This window comes from Pristiophorus japonicus, chromosome 9 (assembly GCF_044704955.1).
Source record: "Pristiophorus japonicus isolate sPriJap1 chromosome 9, sPriJap1.hap1, whole genome shotgun sequence".
In the NCBI taxonomy this organism is placed as follows: Eukaryota; Metazoa; Chordata; class Chondrichthyes; family Pristiophoridae; genus Pristiophorus; species Pristiophorus japonicus.
In genome coordinates, this window is record NC_091985.1 from 29,717,299 (window position 1) to 29,741,469 (window position 24,171).

Genomic DNA, 24,171 nt, shown 5'->3' on the forward strand with positions numbered 1-24,171 from the left:
TCAGGGGATGAGCTCCCTGGTGGCGGAACATGGGAGTGCATGCTTTACAGTTGCACATCACTCCCTCCACAAAGTCAAAGTGAAAACTATTTACAAGGTGAGGCGGTCGGGAGCCTTTCTTTCCCTGGTGGACCGCCTCGGTACAAATGTCTGTTCTGGTGTGTTGGCTGTGCTCTCGCTGGGCTGGCATGTTGTTGGCCCTGCAGGGCTGCTAGGTTAGCTTGGCCGTGCTCTCGCTGGGCTGGCGTGTTGTTGGCCCTGCAGGGCTGCTAGGTTAGCCTGGCCGTGCTGGGCTGTTGGGCGTGATGGGTTCGATTTCTTGGTGTGGTGTCGTTGATCCTTTGTGTGTGTGTGTTGTGGGCTCGAAAAAGTTGGTGTCTGTTGTGAGTTGTTCAGGGAAGTCTGTGAACCGCAGCCTCGTTTGGTCCAGGTGCTTTCTGCAAATTTGTCCATTGTCTAGTTTGACGACAAACACTATATTCCCTTCTTTAGCTATCACTGTGCCCGCGATCCACTTGGGACCATGTCCATAGTTTGGCACATACACAGGGTCATTCAGATCAATTTCCCGTGACACAGTAGCGCGACCATCATTTACATTTTGTTGCTGCCACCTGCTCTCTACCTGATCATGCAGGTTGGGGTGAACCAGCGAGAGTCTGGTTTTAAGAGTCCTTTTCATGAGTAGCTCAGCCAGGGGCACCCCTGTGAGCGAGTGGTGTCTTGTGCGGCAACTGAGCAGTACTCGGGACAAGCGGGTTTGGAGTGAGCCTTCTGTGACTCGTTTAAGGCTCTGTTTGATGGTTTGTACTGCCCACTCTGCCTGCCCATTGGAGGCTGGTTTCAACGTGGCCGAGGTGACATGTTTGATCCCATTGCGGGTCATAAATTCTTTAAATTCGGCACTGGTGAAACATAGCCCGTTGTCACTGACCAGAGTGTCAGGCAGGCCATAGGTGGCAAACATGGTCCTCAGGCTTTCAATGGTGGCGGTGGCGGTGCTTCCCGACATTATTTCACATTCAATCCATTTTGAAAAAGCATCCACCACCATCAGGAACATTTTACCGAGAAACGGGCCCGCATAGTCGACATGGATCCTCGACCATGGTCTGGAGGGCCAGGACCACAAACTTAGTGGTGCCTCTCTGGGCGCGTTGCTCAACTGAGCACACATGCTGCATTGCCATACACAGGACTCGAAGTCAGAGTCGATACCGGGCCACCACACATGGGATCTGGCTATCGCTTTCATCATTACTATACCCGGGTGTGTGCTGTGGAGATTCGAGATGAACATCGCCCTGCCCCTTTCTGGTAGCACTACGCGGTTACCCCACAACAGGCAGTCTGCCTGAATGGACAGCTCGTCCTTTCGCCACTGGAACAGCTTGATTAGCTCTTGCATTTCAACGGGGATGCTGGCCCAGCTCCCATGCAGTACACAGTGTTTTTTACTAGGGACAGCAGAGGATCTTGGCTGGTCCAAGTCCTAATCTGGCAGGCCGTGACAGGTGATTTATCATTTTCAAACATTTCCATGAAGATCAACAAGTCTGCGAGCTGCGCCACCATCAACAAGTTTGCAGGCTGCGCCATTTCCACCCCCATGGTGGGCAATGGTAGCCGACTGAGAGCATCCGCACAGTTCTCGGTGCCTGGCCTGTTGCGGATGGTATAGTTATACGCTGATAGCGCGAGTGCCCACCTTTGTATGCGGGCTGAGGCATTAGTATTTATCTCTTGTTTTCAGTGAACAGGGATGTGAGGGACTTGTGATCGGTTTCCAGCTGAAATTTGAGGCCAAACAGGCTAATGCCTCTTTCTCAATCATGCTGTAGGCCCTCTCGGCCTTAGACAAGCTCCTGGAAGCATAGGCGACAGGTTGCAACTTCCCCACAACGTTAGTTTGTTGTAATGCTACATCCGACTCCATACCACGACGCGTCACATGCTAGCACAAGTCTTTTACACGGGTTATACAATACAAGCAGCTTGTTGGAGCATAAAATGTTTCTGGCTTTCTCAAAAGCAATTACTTGTTTTTTTCCCCATACCCAGTTCTCACATTTGCGCAATAACATATGCAGGGGCTCTGAAAGGGTGGTTAACCCCGGTAGGAAGTTACCAAAATAGTTGAGGAGTCCCAGGAACAACTGCAGCTCCGTGACGTTCTGTGGCCTGGGCGCGTTCCTGATAGCCTCTGTCTTGGCGCCTGTGGGCCGAATGCCGTCTGCTGCAATCTTTCTCCCCAAAAACTCCACTTCTGTTGCCATGAAGACACATTTCGACCTCTTCAGCCGCCGCCCTACGCGATCCAGTCGTTGGAGGATCTCCTCCAAGTTTTGTAGGTGCTCGGCAGTGTCCCGACCCATGACCAATATGTCGTCCTGAAAAACCATCATGTGTGATGCCGACTTGAGTAGGCTCTCCATGTTTCTCTGGAAGATCGCTGCAGCCGACCAAATTCCAAACGGGCATCTGTTGTAGATGAACAGTCCCTTGTGCGTGTTGATGCAAGTGAAGCCCTTCGAAGACTCCTCCAGCTCCTGCGTCATGTAGGCCGAAGTCAGGTCGAGCTTGGTGAACATCTTGCCTCCTGCCAGCATCGCAAATAGGTCGTCTGCCTTAGGTAGCAGGTATTGGTCCTGTAGTGAGAAACGATTAATAGATACTTTATAATCGCCGCAAATCCTGAACGTGCCATCACTTTTGAGTACTGGAACAATCGGGCTGGCCCACTCGCTGAATTCCACTGGGGAGATGATGCCCTCGTGTAGCAGCCTGTCCAGCTCGATTTCCACTCTCTCACTCATCATGTGAGGTACCGCTCGCACCTTGTGGTGAATGGGTCGTGCCTCTGGGACCAAGTGGATCCGCACCTTCGCCCTGGAAAAGTTTCCAATGCCTGGCTCAAAGAGAGAAGGAAATTTGTTAAGAACCTGGGTACATGAGGCCTCATTGACATGTGATAGCGCTCGGATGTCATCCCAGTTCCAGCGGATTTTGCCCACCCAGCTCCTTTCAAGCAGTGTGGGGCCATCGCCCGGGACAATCCAGAGTGGCAGTTCGTGCACTGTTCCCTCGTAGGTGACCTTGACCATGGCGCTGCCCAGGACAGTGATAAGCTCTTTGGTGTACGTTCTCAGTTTCGTGTGGATGGGGCTCAGGGCTGGTCTGAATGCCTTGTTGCACCACAGTTTCTCAAACATCTTTTTACCCATGATGGATTGGATAGCGCCAGTGTCCAGTTCCATGGCTACGGGTAAGCCATTCAATTTTACGTTTAGCATTATAGGTGGACATTTCGTCGAAAATGTGTGCACTCCGTGTACTTCAGCATCTGCCTCCTCTCTGAGGCTCGAAATTGCTTTGATCCACCATGGACCGATCTTCCTCTACCACGTGGTGGTTAGCAGGTTTTGCAGAGCTTGCAGCTCGTTTGCAAGCTCGTTGGAGGTGCCCCATTGTTCCACAGCTCTTGCAAACATACCCATTGAAGCAGCATGAATAGGCTGAATGGAATTCTCCACAACGCCAACAAGGTGTGAATTGTCTTGCATTCATCCTTTGTTGGGGACTCCGAGTCATCTGGGTCACCTGAGGCCTGCTGGCAGTTGCAGACTCGTGGTTTCTGCCCTGTACATTTCTGCTCGCAAACACAGTTCCAGTTAATTTATGAACATTGCTGGCACTTGTGTGCTGAGAGATTTGTTTGGTGTTATCACTGGTGGACATAAACGCCTGTGCTATCGCAATGGCCTTACTGAGGGTCGCTATCTCTTACAGTCAAAAGCTTTTGTAGGATGGTCTCATGGCCAATGCCCAGTACAAAAAAGTCTCTGAGCATTTGCTCCAGGTAGCCATCAAACTCACATTGCCCTGCAAGTCGCCTTAGCTCGGCGACGTAGCTCACCACTTCCTGACCTTCAGATCGCTGGCACGTGTAGAACAGATACCTCGCCATCAGCACACTCTCCCTCGGGTTAAGATGCTCCCGAACCAGTGTACACAGCTCCTCATACGACTTATCTGTGGGTTTCACCGGAGCCAGAAGATTCTTCATGAGGCTGTAGGTCGGTGCCCCGAAGACTGTGAGGAGGACCGCTCTCCTTTTTGCAGCGCTTCCTTCTCCGTCCAGCTCATTGGCTATAAAGTACTGGTTGAGCCGTTCGACATAGGCTTCCCAGTCCTCACCCTCCGAGAACTTCTCCAGGATGTCCACAGTTTGCTGCATCTTTGCGTTGGATTTGTATTCTCGTCGCCAGTTATTATGTTCCTAACACAGATGAGGCTGCATACAGGGAGGTTAAAGTAACAGTGCCAGTCTTTAATAAGACACTCCAGAGTGAGGAACAGGCCTTAGGGTCCGGCTTATATACAGTGCTCCCAAGGGATGCTGGGATTCCTTGGGACTTCAGGGGATGAGCTCCCTGGTGGCAGAACATGAGAGTGCATGCTTTACAGATACACAACATATTACATCTGTGAACGCAGGATTCTAAGTCCACATCGATATCGGGCCACCACACATGGGATCTGGCTATCGCTTTCATCATTACGATGTCTGGGTGGTACTATGGAGGTCACTGATGAAGGTGTCTCTGCCCTTTTTGGGGACCACTACTTGATTGCCCCACAGAAGGCAGTCTGCTTGTATAGACATTTCATCTTTGCTCCGCTGGAATGGCTTCACCTCTTCCTGCATTTCCACTGGGACACTGGACCAGCTCCCATGAAGCACATAGCTTTTGACTCGAGATAATAAGGGGTGCTGGCTTGTCCAGGTTTTGATCTGCTGGGCAGTGACGGGTGATTGCTCACTCTTAAATGCTTCCATAACCATGGCTAGATCTGCGGACTGTGCCATTTCCACCTCTGTGGTGGGCAATGGCAGCCTACTGAGAGCATTGGCGCAGTTTTCTGTGCCTGGCCTGTGGCGGATGGTGTAGATGTATGCGGACAAAGTGAGCGCTCATCTCTGGATGCGGGCCGATGCGTTGGTATTTATCCATTTCGCCTCGGAAAACAGGGATATAAGTGACTTATGGTCAGTTTCCAATTCAAATTTTAACCCAAACAGGTATTGATGCATTTTCTTTACCTCATAGACACACGCTAACTCTTCTTTCTCAATCATTCTGTAGGCTCTCTCAGCCTTAGACAGACTCCTGGATGCATAAGCAACTGGTTACAGTTTCCCAAAATCATTAGCTTGTTGCAATACACACCCGACGCCATATGACGACGCATCACATGCTAGTACCAAACGCTTACATGGATCATACAACACAAGCAATTTGTTTGAGCACAACAATTTTCTCGCTTTTACAAAGACATTTTCTTGGCTTTTGCCCCAAACCCATTTGTCCCCTTTTCGTAGTAAGACAAGCAGTGGTTCTAACGGTGTGCTAAGACCCGGTAAGAAGTTACCAAAGTAGTTCAGGAGTCCCAGAAACGACCGCAGCTCAGTCACGTTCTGTGGCCTCGGTGCGTTCTCGATTCCCTCCGTGTTCGTGTTGGTGGGCCTGATGCCGTCCGCCACAATCCTCCTTCCCAAGAACTCCACTTCAGGCACCAGGAAAACGCACTTCAAGCATTTTACCCTGAGCCCCACGCGGTTGAGTCGACTAAGAACCTCCTCCAGGTGCTGCAGATGCTCGACTGTGTTCCGACCTGTGACCAAGATGTCGTCCTGGAAGACCACGGTGTGCGGGACCGACTTTAGTAAGCTTTCCACGTTTCTCTGGAATATCGCCGCTGCTGATTGGATTCCCAACGGGCATCTGTTATAAACAAAGAGACCTTTGTGCATGTTGATGCAGATGAGGTCCTTCAATGAATCCTCCAGTTCTTGCGTCATGTCGGCTGAAGTCAGAGCCAGCTTCGTGACCGTCTTTCCTCCCGCCAGCATTGCAAAGAGGTTGTCGGCCTTTGGTAGTGGGTATTGGTCCTGCAGGGAGAAATGATTGATAGTTACTTTGTAATCGCCACAGATTCTGACAGTGCCGTCACCCTTGAGGACTGGGACGATAGGACTGGCCCTCTCGTTGAACTCGATTGGTGAAATGATGCCCTCTCTTTGCAGCCATCTAGCTCGATCTCTATCCTTTCTCTCATCATGTACAGTACTGCTGTCGCCTTGTGATGGATGGGTTGCGCCCCCGGAATTAGGTGGATCTGCACTTTTGCTCCTTGAAATTCCCCGATGCCTGGTTCGAACAGCGAAGGAAATTTGTTTGAGACCTGGGCACACGAAGTGTCGTCAACGGGCGATAGTGGTCGGACGTCGTCCCAGTTCCAGCGTATCTTTCCCAGCCAGCTCCTGCCGAGCAGCATGTGACCATCGTCCGGTACCACCCAGAGTGGTAGCTTGTGCGCCACTCCATCGTAGGAGACCTTTATGGTAGCAGTGCCGATTACAGGAATCAGTTCTTTTGTGCAAGTTCTTAGTTTCGTGCGAACTGGAGTTAAGGCTGGCCTTGAAGCCTTGTTGCATCACAATCTTTCGAAAGTCTTTTTGCCCACGATGGACTGGGTCGCACCCGTGTCCAGCTCCATTGATACCGGGAGTCCATTTAGTTCAACATTCAGCATTATCGGGGGACAATTCATGGTGATTGTGTGCACCCCATGTACCTCTGCCTCCTCGGTCCGAGGCTCTGGCTTGTCGTGATCCCCTGTGGATCTGTCCTCTTCTGCAACATGGTGGCTTGCAAGTTTAACAGGATTAGTAGCTCGTTTGCACACTCGTTGGTGTCCCATTGTTCCACAGCCCTTGCAAACATACTCTTTGAATCGGAATGAATGGAAACGATGATCACCACCGCAGCGCCAACAAGGTGTTAATGGCCTTGCATTCATCACCCTTGATGGTGGACTCCGAGACATCTGCGGACGTGCAGCTGCAGGTATGTGTGACCTGCCCTGTATGTTACAATTCCAAAACAACATCACTTTGTTCACCGTACTTGTCGCAGCACTTGTGTGCTGAGAGATTTGCTTCATATTGTCACTGGTGGAAATGAATGCCTGGGCTATCTCTATGGCCTTACTTAAGGTTGGGGTCTCTACAGTCAAAAGTTTGCCAAGTATGGTTTCGTGGCCAATGCCAAGTATGAAAAAGTCTCTGAGCATGTGCTCCAAATGTCCTTCAAATTCGCAATGTCCTGCAAGGCATCTTAGCTCGGCGACATAACTCGCCACTTCCTGGTATTCAGACCTTTTGTAGATGTAGAACCGGTACCTCGCCATCAGAATGCTTTCCTTCGGGTTCAAATGCTCTCGGACCAGTGTGCACAAGTCGTCGTACAATTTCTCCATGGGTTTCGCTGGAGTGAGCAGATTCTTCATGAGGCCATACGTTGGTGCCCCACAGACGGTGAGGAGGATCGCCCTTCCCCATCTAGCTCGATGGCCACGAAGTATTGGTCGAGTCGCTCCACAAAAGTTTCCCAATCATCTCCCTCTGAGAATTTCTCCAGGATGTCCACTGTTCTCTGCATCTTTGGGTTCGCTATCTGTATCTCATCGCCAGTTATTATGTATGGAGAGAGTCAGGCTGAACACTGTGAGCTCAAAGTACAGTGTGACCTTGGTCTGTTATTGCAGGTCCCCAGAATGCCTTTCCAACCTGTGAGGCCTCCTTAAATACCTGCGCTCCCAAGGGATTATAGGATCCCTTGGGACTCCAGGGGATGAAGCCTCTGGTGGTTGTACAGAGTAAATACAAGTTTACATTTATAACAGAGACGACATTAATTGTGATCTAAGAGCTAAGATCACGTAACAGGGTGGGCCACGAGAAGGTTGTCATCATCCACGTCCCAAAGCACTTCACAGGAGTATTATGCGATAAAAATTTGACACTGAGCTGCATAAGTAGAAATTACCGCTGGTGACCAAAAGCTTGGTCAAAGAGGTAGGTTTTAAGGATAATCTTGAAGGAGGAAAAATAAGTAGAGAGGCAGAGAGGTTTAGGCAGGGAGTTGCAGGGCTTGCGGCCTATGCAACAGAAGGCACGGCCAACGATGGTTGAGTGATTACAATCAGAGATGCTCAGGAGGGCAGAATTAGAGGAGCGCAGTCATCTCGGGGGGGGTTGTGGGTCTGGAGATTGCAGAGACAGGGAGGGGCGAAGCCATAGAGGGATTTTAAAATAAGGATGAGAATTTTGAAATCGAGGCGTTGCTTAACTGGAAGCCAATGTAGGTCAGTGAGCACAGGGGTACAGGTGAGCAGGACTTGATGCAAGTTAGGACATGGGCAGCCGAGTTTTGGGTCGCCTCTAGTTTATGCAGGGTAGAATGTGGGAGGCCAGCCAGGAATGCGTTGTAATAGTCAAGTCTAGAGGTAACAAAGGCATAGATGAGGGCTTCAGCAGCGGATGAGCTGAGGCATGGGGGTAGACGGGCGATGTTATAGAGGTGAAAATAGGCGGTCTTAGTTATGCTGCGGATATGTGGTCAAAAGCTCATTTTCAGGATCAAATATGATACCAAGGTTGCGAACACTCTGGTTCAGCCTCAGACAGAAGTTGAGGAGAGAGATGGAGTCAGTGGCTAGGGAACGGAGTTTGTGGCGGGGATCGAAAACAGTGGCTTCGGTCTTCCCAATATTCAATTGGAGAAAATTTCTGCTCATCCAGAACTGTATGTCGGTCGAGAGAAGTGATAGTGAGGTAGAGCTTGGTGTCATCAACGTAAAAGTGGAAACCGATGCTGTGTTTCTGGATGATGTCACCAAGAGGCAACATGTAGATGAAAAATAGGAGGGGGCCAAGGATAGATCCTTGGGGGACACCAAAGGTAACGATGCGGAGGCGGGAAGAGAAGGTGTTGCAAGTGATTCTCTGGCTACGATTAGATAGATAAGAATGGAACCAGGCGAATGCAGTCCCACCCAGCTGGACAATGGTCGAGAGGCATTGGAGGAGGATGGAGTGGTCAACCGTGTCAAAGGCTGCAGGGAAGTCAAGAAGGATGAGGAGGGATAGTTTGCCTTTGTCACAGTCACAAAGGATGTAATTTGTGACTTTGATGAGAGCCGTTTCGGTACTATGGCAGGTGCGGGAACCAGATTGGAGGGATTCAAACATGGAATTGCGGGAAATATGGGCACGGATTTGGGAGACGATGACACGTTCAAGGACTTTGGAGAGGAAAGGGACGTTGGAGATGGGGCAGTAGTTTGCAAGGACGGAGGGATCGAGGATTGTTTTATTGAGAGGGGTGGTGACGGTAGATTTGAGAGAGAAGGGGACAGTACCGGGGGAGAGTGAACCATTAACAAAGTCAGCTAACATGGGAGCCAGAAAAGGAAGTTGGGTGGTTGGCAGTTTGGTGGGAATAGGGTCAAGTGAGCAGGAAGTGGGTATCATGGACAGAATGAGTTCGGAAAGGTCACAAGGGGAGACCGGAGATAAACTGGAGAAAGATGCGAGGTCAGGGCTTGGGCAGAGGTAGGAAGTTTGGCCCGGTGGGCTAGGGGAAGGAAGAGAAGAAGCAGAGGCGGCCGAATGGATGGTCTCAATTTTAGTAGAGACACTTATTGTCATAGGTGAGGGTGGAGACTGGGGAGAGGGGTCTAAAAAGACGGTTAGCAGTGGAGAATAGAAGCCAGGGTTTATCTTTACATTCCAGATTGATTCTGGAATAGTGAGTGATTTTGGCAGATGAGAGCAGGATCCGATAGTGACCCAGCCAGATCTGGCAGTGAATGGCTAAACCAGTTGTCCACCATATCCGTTCAAGTCGACATCCCTTGGACTTAAGGGAGCGAAGATCAGATAGGTATATAGAGACAGAAAAGAAGCATGTTGGTGCAACAGAGGAATGTGCCAACTAAATTGTTGCATAGAACGCAATTCCATCTTATCATCCACCACCCCCACCTACTGGCCATAACAGAAACATCACTCAGTAATGTTTCAAGTGACAATGTGGGTTTCTTTCTTTATATCCCAATAACTTCAATTTCTGATACCAGATAAATTATTGAAATAAATTTTGGTTTATGTTTGGATAGACATCCATTTTTTTTTTTAAAGTAGTTAAGGATATTAATGCAATTTATTAAAAGCAGTAAAAAAATATATAAAACATCAACACTCTCCTTTCTTACCTTTGATGCCAACTCTTCCCTTTCTTTCCTCATTTCTTCATGCACAGCTTTCTTGGCATTTGCAATTTTTTCTTGCTGACAAGCTAGCTCCCTTTCTAGCCGCTCTCTCTGACGCAACATTTCATTCTTCAGCTGCTCACAATGGACCAGAGCCTAAAGAACAGGAAAATCAAACTGTAGTCTGAAACTAAACAGAACATGAACAGCTAATGGATTATCACACTGTACTTTGGTTTGGGAATTGAGCCAGATTGTAGTTTCATGTGAGGTCCAATCAATAAAGTGTCTCGAGTTCCCAAAACACTACATAGATAAGTTTTTTCTTTAAATGACTGTGTTTATTTTTATGCAACAATATTAACACAGAACATAAAAAAAAATGTGTTTGTAGTGTGAAGTGGGTGGGGTGGCGCATGATGGTACCTTCTGCTGTCAATGGAAACAATGCACATTATATTAAAGACCATTCTGCCTAGGGGAAGAAGCATTTTACCTGCCCTATATGTTTTCATTAATTGTCAATAAAGGCACATGGAAAAATTTGTCTTAAAAAGATTTTCTTTTTCACCCGCCATGTTTCATTTCATATAGAAACATAGAAAATAGGTGCAGGAGTAGGCCATTCGGCCCTTCTAGCCTGCACCACCGTTCAATGAGTTCATGGCTGAACATGCAACTTCAGTACCCCATTCCTGCTTTCTCGCCATACCCCTTGATCCCCCTAGTAGTAAGGACTATATCGAACTCCTTTTTGAATATATTTAGTGAATTGGCCTCAACAACTTTCTGTGGTAGAGAATTCCACAGGTTCACCACTCTCTGGGTGAAGAAGTTTCTCCTCATCTCGGTCCTAAATGGCTTACCCCTTATCCTTAGACTGTGACCCCTGGTTCTGGACTTCCCCAACATTGGGAACATTCTTCCTGCATCTAACCTGTCCAAACATGTCAGAATTTTAAACGTTTCTATGAGATTCCCTCTCATTCTTCTGAACTCCAGTGAATACAAGCCCAGTTGATCCAGTCTTTCTTGATAGGTCAGTCCCGCCATCCCGGGAATCAGTCTGGTGAACCTTCGCTCCCTCAATAGCAAGAATTTCCTTCCTCAAGTTAGGAGACCAAAACTGTACACAATACTCCAGGTGTGGCCTCACCAAGGCCCTGTACAAAGCCATTTGCTTTCTTAACCGCCTGCTGAACCTGCATGCCAATCTTCAATGACTGATGTACCATGACACCCAGGTCTCGTTGCACCTCCCCTTTTCCTAATCTGTCACCATTCATATAATAGTCTGTCTCTCTGTTTTTACCACCAAAGTGGATAACCTCACATTTATCCACATTATACTTCATCTGCCATGCATTTGCCCACTTACCTAACCTATCCAAGTCACTCTGCAGCCTCATAGAATCCTCCTCACAGCTCACACTGCCACCCAACTTAGTGTCATCCGCAAATTTGGAGATACTACATTTAATCCCCTCGTCTAAATCATTAATGTACAATGTAAACAGCTGGGGCCCCAGCACAGAACCTTGCGGTACCCCACTAGTCACTGCCTGCCATTCTGAAAAGTACCCATTTACTTCTACTCTTTGCTTCCTATCTGCCAACCAGTTCTCAATTAATGTCGGCACACTACCCCCAATCCCATATGCTTCAATTTTGCACATTAATCTCTTGTGTGGGACCTTGTCGAAAGCCTTTTGAAAGTCCAAATACACCACATCAACTGGTTCTCCCTTGTCCACTCTACTGGAAACATCCTCAAAAAATTCCAGAAGATTTGTCAAGCATGATTTCCCTTTCACAAATCCATGCTGACTTGGACCTATCATGTCACCTCTTTCCAAATGCGCTGCTATGACATCCTTAATAATTGATTCCATCATTTTACCCACTACTGATGTCAGGCTGACCGGTCTATAATTCCCTGTTTTCACTCTTCCTCCTTTTTTTAAAAAAGTGGGGTTACATTGGCTACCCTCCACTCCATAGGAACTGATCCAGAATCTATGCAATGTTGGAAAATGCCTGTCAATGCATCCGCTATTTCCAAGGCCACCTCTTTAAGTACTCTGGGATGCAGACCATCAGGCCCTGGGGATTTATCAGCCTTCAATCCCATCAATTTCCCCAACACAATTTCCCGACTAATAAGGATTTCCCTCAGTTCCTCCTTCTTACTAGACCCTCTGACCCCTTTTATATCCGGAAGGTTGTTTGTGTCCTCCTTAATGAATACCGAACCTAAGTACTTAGGTTCGATATTCCATTTCTTTGGTCTGCCATTTCTTTGTTCCCAGTTACAATTTCCCCTGATTCTGACTGCAGGGGACCTACATTTATCTTTACTAACCCTTTTCTCTTTACATATCTATCGAAGCTTTTGCAGTCCGTCTTAATGTTCCCTGCAAGCTTCCTCTTGTACTCTATTTTCCCTGCCCTAATCAAACCCTTTGTCCTCCTCTGCTGAGTTCTAAATTTCTCCCAGTCCCCGGGTTCGCTGCTATTTCTGGCCAATTTGTATGCCACTTTCTTGGCTTTAATATTATCCCTGATTTCCCTTGATAGCCATGGTTGAGCCACCTTCCCTTTTTTATTTTTACGCCAGACAGGGATGTACAATTGTTGTAGTTCATCCATGCGGTCTCTAAATGTCTGCCATTGCCCATCCACTGTCAACGCCTTAAGTATCATTCGCCAATCTATCCTAGCCAATTCACGCCTCATAACTTCAAAGTTACCCGAGACATCAGTGTACTTGATAATACATTCTGAAATACAATAGCAGTAGCTGGTTTGTGCCACGTGAGATATTGTTAAAGACTACTGTCAGAAAAGAATGCAGGAACCCAACAATTGCTGTATTCTAAAAATAGTTCATAACTACACAGCAACTATTCTCTTAAAGACACACCATCTAGTACTGTGAAATCGGTTAACAGAGACAAAACATTATTTTGGAATTACAATGTTGAGCTATTGAAGCTGTGTTGGCTTCATATTTCAGTTTTGACTCAGTTGGCAACTCGCTCAAAACTCTGTCAGAAGGTTCAGCCCATACTCCAGGACTTCATAGAATGAAGTGGCATAAAAACAAGCCATTTGGTCCATCAAGTCTATGCCATTCCTTTTCTCCACAGGGGCCACCTGGTCGACACCCACACTTCTGTTCACTCTCGAGCCTTTTAATTTTCCTCTTTGTTGAGCAACATCAAAGATCCCATTTTTTCTTATTTCGTCATTATTTGAAATAATTTATGGATGCTGCTTCAGCAATGCTTTGCGATAGAGAATTCGACATTCCTACCACCTTCTGTGTCAAGAAACTTTTCAAATTTTTGCTTGAATCCTTTTTTGTGGTTAACTTAAACTTGTGCTCTTTTGTTGCTGTCTTGTCAAAGAGTGAAAACACACTGGGGCCGAAACTGCCCCATTTAAAAAAAAAAGAGCCATTACCACCTCCAAGAGATGGCAATGGTACGGAAAGCAATCACCGTTTGGTTGGCGCGGAGGGGCCATCATTTTGTAAATTGCCCTCCTTTATTGTTGGAGTGGTGTACAGGACCGCCCCGGCTGTCTTCTCGCCTCATCAGCCACACGCCGACCCCACACCGACGGGCGGCAACCCCCTTTCCGCCCCGCGTGGAAATTGCCCCGCGGGAATTTACGTCGCGGAAGCGGATCGACCGCCGCTCGGTGCCCCCGACAGCTTTCCCCGGCGGGATGTTTCTTGTGGCTGGGTGGCGCGTCCGCCCTTAAACGGGAAAGCACACTGCCGCAGCCGCCATTTTATGTTAATTGTTGGCCAACTCCAAGGTCGGCCCAACAATGGTAGCCACAGATTCGGCCGACCCCTCTTGGGTGCCAGGCCCTGGTGGCCCAGTGGACCTAACTGAAATAAGTGCAGAGTTTGAAGCAGCCCTTCACTTTAACTGAAGGGGAGGGACGTTGTGCGGCACATCCGTGATGTGCTGACATCATTAGCACGGCGCTGATTAGTCGGAGCGGCGGCCGACTCAACACAACGGCACTTCCGCTCCGCCGCTGCCTGGAACATTGCACCAACACCAACAAAAAAAGCAAAGACCTTAATATTGATCAAATCTCTGCCCCATGGATTGGGGCGGAGAATTAAAAAAATATATAAATCGGTATGTGCACCCCGTTTGGGGCGGAGGGCAATTTTGGCCCCATTTTCACTCTTTACCAACCTTCATAATCTTGAAAACCTCAACCTTCACAGCTCTAAAAAAATTTCTAACATTTCATGTCTTTTTTTCATAACATTCTATCGAATCTATATTGCACATTTCCATTGCTTTTCCATTGTTCCAATAAGGTATGCCCAAAATTGCACAGAATACTCCAATTGTGGCCTAACGAAGGTCTTGTACAACTTCAACATTTCCTCCTTGCTTTTGTATTCTATGCTTTTAGATACAATACAAAATCAAAGATCACATTTGCCATATTTTGTCATTATTTGGTCTTATTACTTGTGAATGTTATTTGTTGTACTATTTGTGGAAATATCAGATGAACTGCTGTGAATCTGAGAACTGTTTACAGAAACCTGAGAGCAGCAAATTTGACTCAATACGGCTGGTAGCAATGACAGAAATGTTCTGTAAACTGGATGTAGCTGTGCATGGGGCGGGGGGGGGAGTGGGGGGAAGGTGGGATGGTGTTAAGGGCAGTAAAGAACCTATATAACTGCCAAGAAAAGCATTGCAATAAATCAAATATTTTAAGACTGTCCTCCTTTTGATGTTCAGCAATTTGTGGACAAGGACAAAAAAGGATAAGGTGCAATCTAGAGTAAAAATACTTAATTGGAGGAGGGCCAATTTCAGTGGGTTGAGAACGGATCCGGCACAGGTGAATTGGAATCAAAGATTGGCAGGCAAAACTGTAATAGAATAATGGGCTGCCTTTAAAGAGGAGATGGTTCAGATACAGTGGAGGTACATTCCCATGAGGGGGAAATATAGGTCAACCAAAGCCAGAGTTCCTTAGATGACAAAAGAAAGTAAGATGAAGCAGAAAAAGGGGAAAAGTATGACTGATGTCAGGTTGAGAATATAACATAAGAACATAAGAAGTAGGAGCAGGAGTAGGCCATAAGGCCCCTCGAGCCTGCTCCGCCATTTAATACTTGGCTGATCCGATCATGGACTCAGGTCCATTTTCCTGCCCTCTCCCCATAACCCCTTATTGGTTAAGAAACCCTCAATCTCTGTCTTAAATTTATTCAATGTCCCAGCTTCCACAGCTCTCTGAAGCAGCGAATTCCACAGATCCACAACCCTCTGAGAAATGAAATTTCTCCTCAGCTCAGTTTTAAATGGGCGGCCCCTTATTCTAAGATTATGCCCCCTAGTTCTAGTCTCCCCGATCAATGGAAACATTTTCTCTGCATCCACCTTGTCAAGCCCCCTCATAATCTTATATGTTTCGATAAGATCACCTCTTAATCTTCTGAATTCCAATGAGTAGAGGCCCAACCTACCCCACCTTTCCTCATAAATTAACCTCCTCATCTCCGGAATCAACCGAGTGAACCTTCTCTGAACTACCTCCAAAGCAAGTATATCCTTTCGTAAATACGGAAATCAAAACTGCACGCAGTATTCTAGGTGTGGCCTCACCAATACCCTGTAAAACTGTAGGAAGACTTTCCTGCTTTTATACTCCATTCCCTTTGCAATAAAAGCCAAGATTCCATTGGCCTTCCTAATCACTTGCTGTACCTACATACTAACCTTTTGTGTTTCATGCACAAGTACCCCCGGGTCCCGCTGAACTGCAGAACTTTGCAATCTTTCTCCATTTAAATAATAACTTGCTCTTTGATTTTTTTCTGCCAAAGTGTATGATCTCACACTTTCCAACATTATACTCCATCTGCCAAATTTTTGCGCACTCACTTACCCTGTCTATGTCCTTTTGCAGATTTTTTGTGTCCTCCTCACACATTGCTTTTCCTCCCATTTTTGTATCGTCAGCAAACTTGGCTACGTTACACTCGGTCCCTTCTTCCAAGTCGTTAATATAGATTGTCGATAGTTGGGGTCCCAGCACTGATCCCTGCGGCATCCCACTAGTTACTGATTGCCAACCCAAGAATGAACCATTTATCCCGACTCTGTTTTCTGTTAGCCAATCCTCTATCCATTCTAATATATTACCCCAACCTTGTGAACTTTTAACTTGTGCAATAACCTTTTATGTGGCACCTTGTCAAATGCCTTCTGGAAATCCAAATACACCACATCCACTGGTTCTCCTTTATCCACCCTCTTTGTTACATCAAAGAATTCCAGCAAATTTGCCAAACATGACTTCCCCTTCATAAATCCATGCTGACTCTGCCTGACCGAATTATGCTTTTCCAAAATGTCCTGCTACTGCTTCTGTAATATTTTTCCAACCACAGATGTGAAGCTAACTGGTCTATAGTTACCTGCTTTTTGTCTGCCTCCTTTTTTTAATAGAGGCATTACATTTGCAGTTTTCCAATCTGCTGGGACCTCCCCAGAATCCAAGGAATTTTGGTAATTTACAACCAGTACATCCACTATCCCTGCCGCTACTTCTCTTAAGACCCTAGGATGCAAGCCATTAGGTCCAGGAGATTTATCCTCCCTTAGTTCCATCATCTTACTGAATACCACCTCCTTAGTGATTGTGATTGTGTTAAGTTCCTCCCCCACATAGCCTCTTGACTATCCACTGTTGGGGATATTGTTAGTGTCCTCTATCGCAAGGACTGATTCAAAATATTTGTTCAAAGTTTCTGCCATCTCCATGTTCCCCATTACTAATTCCCCGGTCTCGTCCTCTAAGGGGCCAACAATTACTTTAGCCACTCTTTTCCTTTTTATATACCGATAGAAACTTTTGCTATCTGTTTTTATATTTTGTGCTAGTTTACTTTCAGAGTCTATCTTCCCTTTCTGAATCAATTTTTTAAGTCATTCTTTGCTGGCTTTTAAAAGCTTCCCAATCTTCTGTCCTCCAGCTAGTTTTGGCCATATTGTATGCTCTTGTTTTTAATTAGATACCATCCTTTATTTCTTTAGTTAGCCATGGATGGCTATCTTTTCTCTTATACTCTTTCCTCCTCACTGGAATATATTTTTCTTGAGAGTTGTGAAATATCTCCTTAAATGTACACCACTGTTCATCAACCATCCTACACTTTAGTCTATTTTCCCAGTCCACTTTAGCCAACTCTGCCCTCATACCTTCATAGTCTCCTTTATTTAAGCTTCGCAACTTTCTCACCCTTCATCTGAATTTGAAATGCAATCATGCTATGATCGCTCATTCCAAGGGGATGCTTTACTAGGACATTGTTTATTAATCCTGTCTTATTACACAGGACCAGATCTAAGATAGCCTGCTCCCTAGTTGGTTTCCGTTACATACTGCTCAAGGAACCCATCCCTTATGCACTCTATGAACTCTTCCTCAAGGCTATCCTGATGAATTTGATTTGTCCAATCAATATGGAGGTTAAAATCACCCATGATTATTGCTGTTCCCTTTTTACAAGCCCCCAATATTTCCTGGTTTATGCTCCAACCAACAGAGTTGCTACTGTTAGGGGGCCTATAGACTATGCCCACCAGTAACTTTTTCCTCTTATTATTCCTTATCTCCACCTAAACTGTTTCAACATCCTGATCATTTGAGCCAATATTGTTTCTTACTATTGCAGTGATTCCATCCTTTATCAACAGAACTACCCCACCTCCTTTATCTTTCTGTCTGTCCTTCCGGATTGTCAAATACCCCTGAATATTTAATTCCCAGTCCTGGTCACCTTGCAACCACGTCTCTGGAATGGCTATCAGAATGATGAGTGAGAACCAAGCTGAATTGTTCAGCGGGAAAGTGAAAAAGAAAATATGGGGGGCAAAGAGAGAGCATGAGAATAGACGGGCAGCTAACATAAAAGGGAATCCAAAAGTCTTCTATTGGCATATAAATAATGAACAGATAGTAAAAGGAGGGGTGGGGCCGATCAGGGACTAAAAAGTAGACTATGCATGGAGGCAGAGGCCCTGACTGAAGTACTAAATGAGTATTTTGCATCTGTCTTTCCCAAGGAAGAAGATGCTATCAAAGTCATAGTGAAGAGGAGGTAGCTGAGATACTGGATGGGATAAAAATAGATTAAAGAGATTAAAGGCTGTTTGTACTTAAAGTAGATAAGACACCAAACCGGATGGGATGCATTCTAGATGGTGAAACATAGACATAGAAACATAGAAAATAGGTGCAGGAGTCGGCCATTTGGCCCTTCGAGCCTGCACCACCATTCAATAAGATCATGCTTTCCTGCTTTCTCTCCATACCCCTTGATCCCTTTAGCTGTAAGGGCCATATCTAACTCCCTCTTGAATATATCCAATGAACTGGCATCAACAACTCTCTGCGGTAGGGAATTCCACAGGTTAACAACTCTCTGAGTGAAGAAGTTTCTCCTCATCTCAGTCCTAAATGGCTTACCCCTTATCCTTAGACTATGTCCCCTGGTCCTGGACTTCCCCAACATCGGGAACATTCTTCCTGCATCTAACCTGTCCAGTCCCATCAGAATTTTATATGTTACTATGAGATCCCCTCTCATCCTTCTAAACTCCAGTGAATACAGACCCAGTCGATCCAGTCTCTCCTCATATGTCAGTCCTGCTATCCCGGGAATCAGAATGGTGAAACTTCGCTGCACTCCCTCAATAGCAAGAACATCCTTCCTCAGATTAGGAGACCAAAACTGAACACAATATTCCAGGTGAGGCCTCACCAAAGCCTTGTACAACTGCAGTAAGACCTCCCTGCTCCTATACTCAAATCCCCTAGCTTTGAAGTCCAACATACCATTTGCCTTCTTCACCGCCTGCTGTACCTGCATGCCAGCTTTCAATGACTGATGTACCATGACACCCAGGTCTCGTTGCACCTCCCCTTTTCCTAACCTGCCGCCATTCAGATAATATTCTGCCTTCGTGTTTTTGCCATCAAAGTGGATAACCTCACATTTATCCACATTATACTGCATCTGCCATGCATTTTTCCAATCACCTAACCTGTCCAAGTCACCCTGCAGCCTTTTAGCGTCCTCCTCACAGCTCACACCGCCACCCAGCTTAGTGTCATCTGCAAACGTGGAGATATTACACTCAATTCATTCATCTAAATCATTGATGTATATTGTAAAAAGCTGGGGTCCCAGCACTGAGCCCTGCGGCACCCCACTAGTCATTAGCCTGCCATTCTGTAAAGGACCAGTTTATCCCGACTCTCTGCTTCCTGTTTGCCAACTAGTTCTCTATTCACATCAGTACATTACCCCCAATACCATGTGCTTTAATTTTGCACACCAATCTCTTGTGTGAAACCTTGTCAAAATCCTTTTGAAAGTCCAAATACACCACATCCACTGGTTCTCCCTTGTCCACTCTACTTAACATCGTCAAAAAATTCTAGAAGATTTGTCAAGCATGATGTCCCTTTCATAAATCCATGCTGACTTGGACCGATCTCGTCACTGCTTTCCAAATGTGCTGCTATTTCATCTTTAATAATTGATTCCAACATTTTCCCCACTATTGATGTCAGGCTAACCTGTCTATAATTACCTGTTTTCTCTCTCCCTCCTTTCTTAAAAAGTGGTGTTACATTAGCTACCCTCCAGTTCATAGGAACTGATCCAGAGTCGATAGACTGTTGGAAAATGATCACCATGCATCCACTATTTCTAGGGCTACTTCCTTAAGTACTCAGGGATTTATCGGCCTTCAATCCCATCAATTTCCCTAACACAGTTTCCCGCCTAATAAGGATTTCCTTCAGTTCCTCCTTCCCACTAGACCCTCGGTCCCCTTGTATTTCCGGAAGGTTATTCGTGTCCTCCTTCGTGAAGACAGAACCAAAGTATTTATTTAACTGGTCCACCATTTCTTTGTTCCCCATTATAAATTCACCTGATTCTGACTACAAGGGACCTACATTTGGTTTCACTAATCTTTTTCTCTTCACATATCTATAGAAGTTTTTGCAGTCAGTTTTTATGTTCCCAGCAAGCTTCTTCTCGTACTCTATTTTCCCCCTCTTGATTAAACCCTTTGTCGTCCTCTGCTGAATTCTAAATTTCTCCCAGTCCTCAGGTTTGTTGTTTTTTCTGGCCAATTTATATGCCTCTTCCTTGGATTTAACACTATTCCTAATTTCCCTTGTTAGCCACGGTTGAGCCACCTTTCCCTTTTATTTTTACTCCAGTCAGGGATGTACGATTGTTGAAGTTCATCCATGTGATCTTTAAATGTTTGCCATTGCCTATCCACCGTCAACCCTTTAAGTATCACTCGCCAGTCTATTCTAGCCAATTCACGTCTCATACCATCGAAGTTATCTTTCCTTAAGTTCAGGACCCTAGTCTCTGAATTAAATGTGTCACTCTCAACTTTAATACCATATTCTGGTCACTTTTCCCCAACGGGCCTCACACAACAAGATTGTTAATAAGTCCTTTCTCATTACACATCACCCAGTCCAGGATGGCCAGCCCTCTAGTTGATTTCTCGACATACTGGTCTAGGAAACCATCCCTAATACACTCCAGGAAATCCTCCTCCACCGCATTGCTACCAGTTTGGTTAGCCCAATCAATATGTAGATTAAAGTCGCCCATGATAACTGCTGTACCTTTATTGCACGCATCCCTAATTTCTTGTTTGATGCTGTCCCCAACCTCACTACTACTGTTTGGTGGTCTGTACACAACTCCTACTAGCGTTTTCTGCCCTTTGGTATTCCGTAGCTCCACCCATACCGATTCCACATCATCCAAGCTAACGTCCTTCCTTATTATTGCATTAATTTCCTCTTTAACCAGCAATGCCACCCCACCTCCTTTTCCTTTCTGTCTGTCCTTCCTAAAATTGAATACCCCTGTATGTTGAGTTCCCAGCCTTGGTCACCCTGGAGTCATGTCTCCGTGATGCCAATTACATCATATCTGTTAACTGCTATCTGCGCAGTTAATTCGGCCACCATTATTCCGAATACTCCTCGCATTGAGGCACAGAGCCTTCAAGCTTGTCTTATAACACTCTTTGCCCCTTTAGAATTTTGCTGTAATGTGGCCCTTTATGCCTTGGGTTTCTCTGCCCTCCACTTTTACTTTTCTTCTTTCTATCATTTGCTTCTGCCCCCATTCTACTTCCCTCTGTCTTCCTGCATAGGTTCCCATCCCCCTGCCATATTAGTTTAACCCCTCCCAACAGCGCTAGCAAACACTCCCCCGAGGACATTGGTTCCGGTCCTGCCCAGGTGCAGACCGTCCGGTTTGTACTGGTCCCACCTCCCCCAGAACCGGTTCCAATGTCCCAGGAATTTGAACCCCTCCCTTCTGCACCACTCCTCAAGCCACGTATTCATCTGGGCTATCCAGCTATTCCTATTCTGACTAGCACGTGGCACTGGTAGCAATCCTGAAATTATTACTTTTGAGGTCCTACTTTTTAAATTTAGGTCCTAGCTCCCTAAATTCGTCTTGTAGGACCTCATCCCGTTTTTTACCTATATCGTTGGTACCTATATGCACCACGACAACTGGCTGTTCATCCTCCCTCTTCAAAATGTCCTGCACCCGCTCTGAGACATCCTTGACCCTTGCACCAGGGAGGCAACATACCATCCTGGAGTCTCGGTTGCGGCCGCAGAAATGTCTCACAATAGAATCCCCTATCACTATAGCTCTCTCGTGCTTTTTCCTGCCCTCCTGTGCAGAAGAGCCACCCATGGTGCCATGAATCTGGCTGCTGCTGTTCTCCTCTGATCAGTTCCCAAAGCGTGTATCTGTTTTGCAGGGGGATAACCGCAAGGGTCCCCTGCACTACCTTCCTTCCACTACTCTTCCTGTTGGTCACCCATACCCTATCTAACTGTGTACCCTTTACCTGCGGTGTGGCCAACTCACTAAACATGCTATTCAAGTCATTCTCAGCATCGTGGATGCTCCAGAGTAAATCCACCCGCAGCTCCAGTGCCGCAATGCGGTCTGTCAGGTGCTGCAGGCGGATGCACTTCCCGCACATTTAGTCGTCAGGGACACTGGAAGGTTACTGCTAAAAGGTTACTTACTGATAAAGAAAAGAAAAAGAAAAACTACTTACCAATCAACAGCCAATCACTTACCCCCTTAGCTGTGACGTCACCTTTCGATTTTTTTCTACTTTTTTGCCTTCTCTCCCTGCTGCAGCTGTACCAGCTGGCCTCTCCAACCACGAACTCCTGTACCTCCTCGAACTCCCGCTCCCCGACTGTGACTGATGTGCCTTTATAGGCCTTTCCAACCACGAGCTCCCGTGCCTCCTCGAATTCCCAATTTCCGACTGTGACTGATGTGCCTTTATAGTCCTTTCCGACCACGAACTCCCGTGCCTCCTCGAACTCCCGCTCCCCGACTGTGACTGATGTGCCTTTATAGGCCTCTCCGACCACGAACTCCCGTGCCTCCTCGAACTCCCGCTCCCCGACTGTGACTGATGTGTCTTTATAGGCCTCTCCGACCACGAACTCCCGTGCCTCCTCGAACTCCCGCTCCCCAACTGTGACTGATGTGCCTTTATAGGCCTCTCCGACCATGAACTCCCGTGCCTCCTCGAACTGAGGAAGGTAAAGCTAGAAATCGCAGAAGTACTGGCCATAATATTCCAATCCTCCTTAGATACGGGGGGCGGGGGGGTGGGGGGTGCCAGAGGATTGCAGAATTGCAAATGTTACACCCTTGTTCAAAAAAGGGTGCAAGGATAAATCCAGCAACAATAATCCAGGACAAAATTAACAGTCACTTAGACAAGTATGGATTCATTAAGGAAAGCCAGCACAGATTTCTTATAGGCAAATCGTGTTTAATTAACTTGAGTTTTTTTGATGAGGTAGCAGAGAGGGTTGATGAGGGCAATGTGGTTGATGTGGTGTAAATGGATTTCCAAAGGCGTTTGATAAAATGCCACATAATAGGCTTGACAGCAAAGTTGAAGCCCATGGAATAAAAGGGACTGGATACAAAATTAGCGAAGTGACAGGAAACAGAGAGTAGTGCTGAACGGTTGTTTTTCAGACTGGCGGAAGCTATACAGTGGTGTTCCCCAGGGGTCAGTACTAGGACCACTGCTTTTTTTGATGCATATTAATTCAAAAATTGCAGATGACACAAAACTTGGATGTATAGTGAACAGTGAGGAGGATAGTGATAGACTTTAAGATGACATAGATAGGCTGGTGGAAAGGGCGGACATGTGGCAGATGAAATTTAGCACAAAAATGTGCGAAGTGATGTAGTTTGGTAGGAAAAACGAGGAGAGGCAATATAAACTGAAAGGTACAATTCTAAAGGGGTGCAGGGACAGAGAGACCTGGAGGTATATGTGCACAAATTGTCAAAGGTGGCAGGGCAGTTTGAAAAAATGGTTAAAAAAGCAGACAGGATCCTGGGCTTCATAAATGCAGAGTACAAAAGCAAGGAAGTAATGACGTACCCTTATAAAACACTAGTTTGGCCTCAACTGGAGTATTGTGTCCAGTTCTGTGCGCCGCACTTTAGGAAGGATGTGAAGGCCTTAGAGAGGATGAAGGAAAGGTTTCCAAGAATGATTCCAGGGACTTCAGTTACGTGGATAGACTGGAGAAGCTGGGGTTCTTCTGCTTAGAGCAGAGAAGGTTGAGAGAAGATTTGACAGAGGTGTTTAAAATCATGAGGGTTCTAGACAGAGTAGATAGAGAGTAACTGTTCCCAGTAGCGGAAGGGTCAAGAACCAGAGAACACAGATTTAAGGCGATTGGTAGGACATGATGAAAATCGTTTTTACACAGTAAGTGGTTATGATCTGGAATGTACTGCCTGAAAGGGTGATGGAGGCAGACTGAATGGTGGTTTCCAAAAGGGAATTGGATAAGTACCTGAAGGAAAAAAAATTGCAAGGCTATGGGGAAAGAGCGGGAATTGGGACTAGCTGAAGTGCTCTTGCA

General features: G+C 46.3%; 1 protein-coding gene across 5 annotated transcripts in view; it reads right to left on the minus strand.

Moving 5' to 3' along the window:
- sdccag8 (SHH signaling and ciliogenesis regulator sdccag8) overlaps positions 1-24,171 on the minus strand; it is a 505,046-nt gene that overhangs the window by 400,773 nt on the left and 80,102 nt on the right. For all 5 annotated transcript variants that reach the window (XR_011594991.1, XR_011594990.1, XR_011594989.1 and 2 more), the window contains exon 10: positions 10,123-10,275. Coding sequence is in view for 2 of the 5 variants with exons in the window: in XM_070889222.1 (XP_070745323.1) it covers positions 10,123-10,275 (153 nt within the window). In the remaining 3 variants the exon portion in view is untranslated. The remainder of the gene's footprint in view (positions 1-10,122; positions 10,276-24,171) is intronic.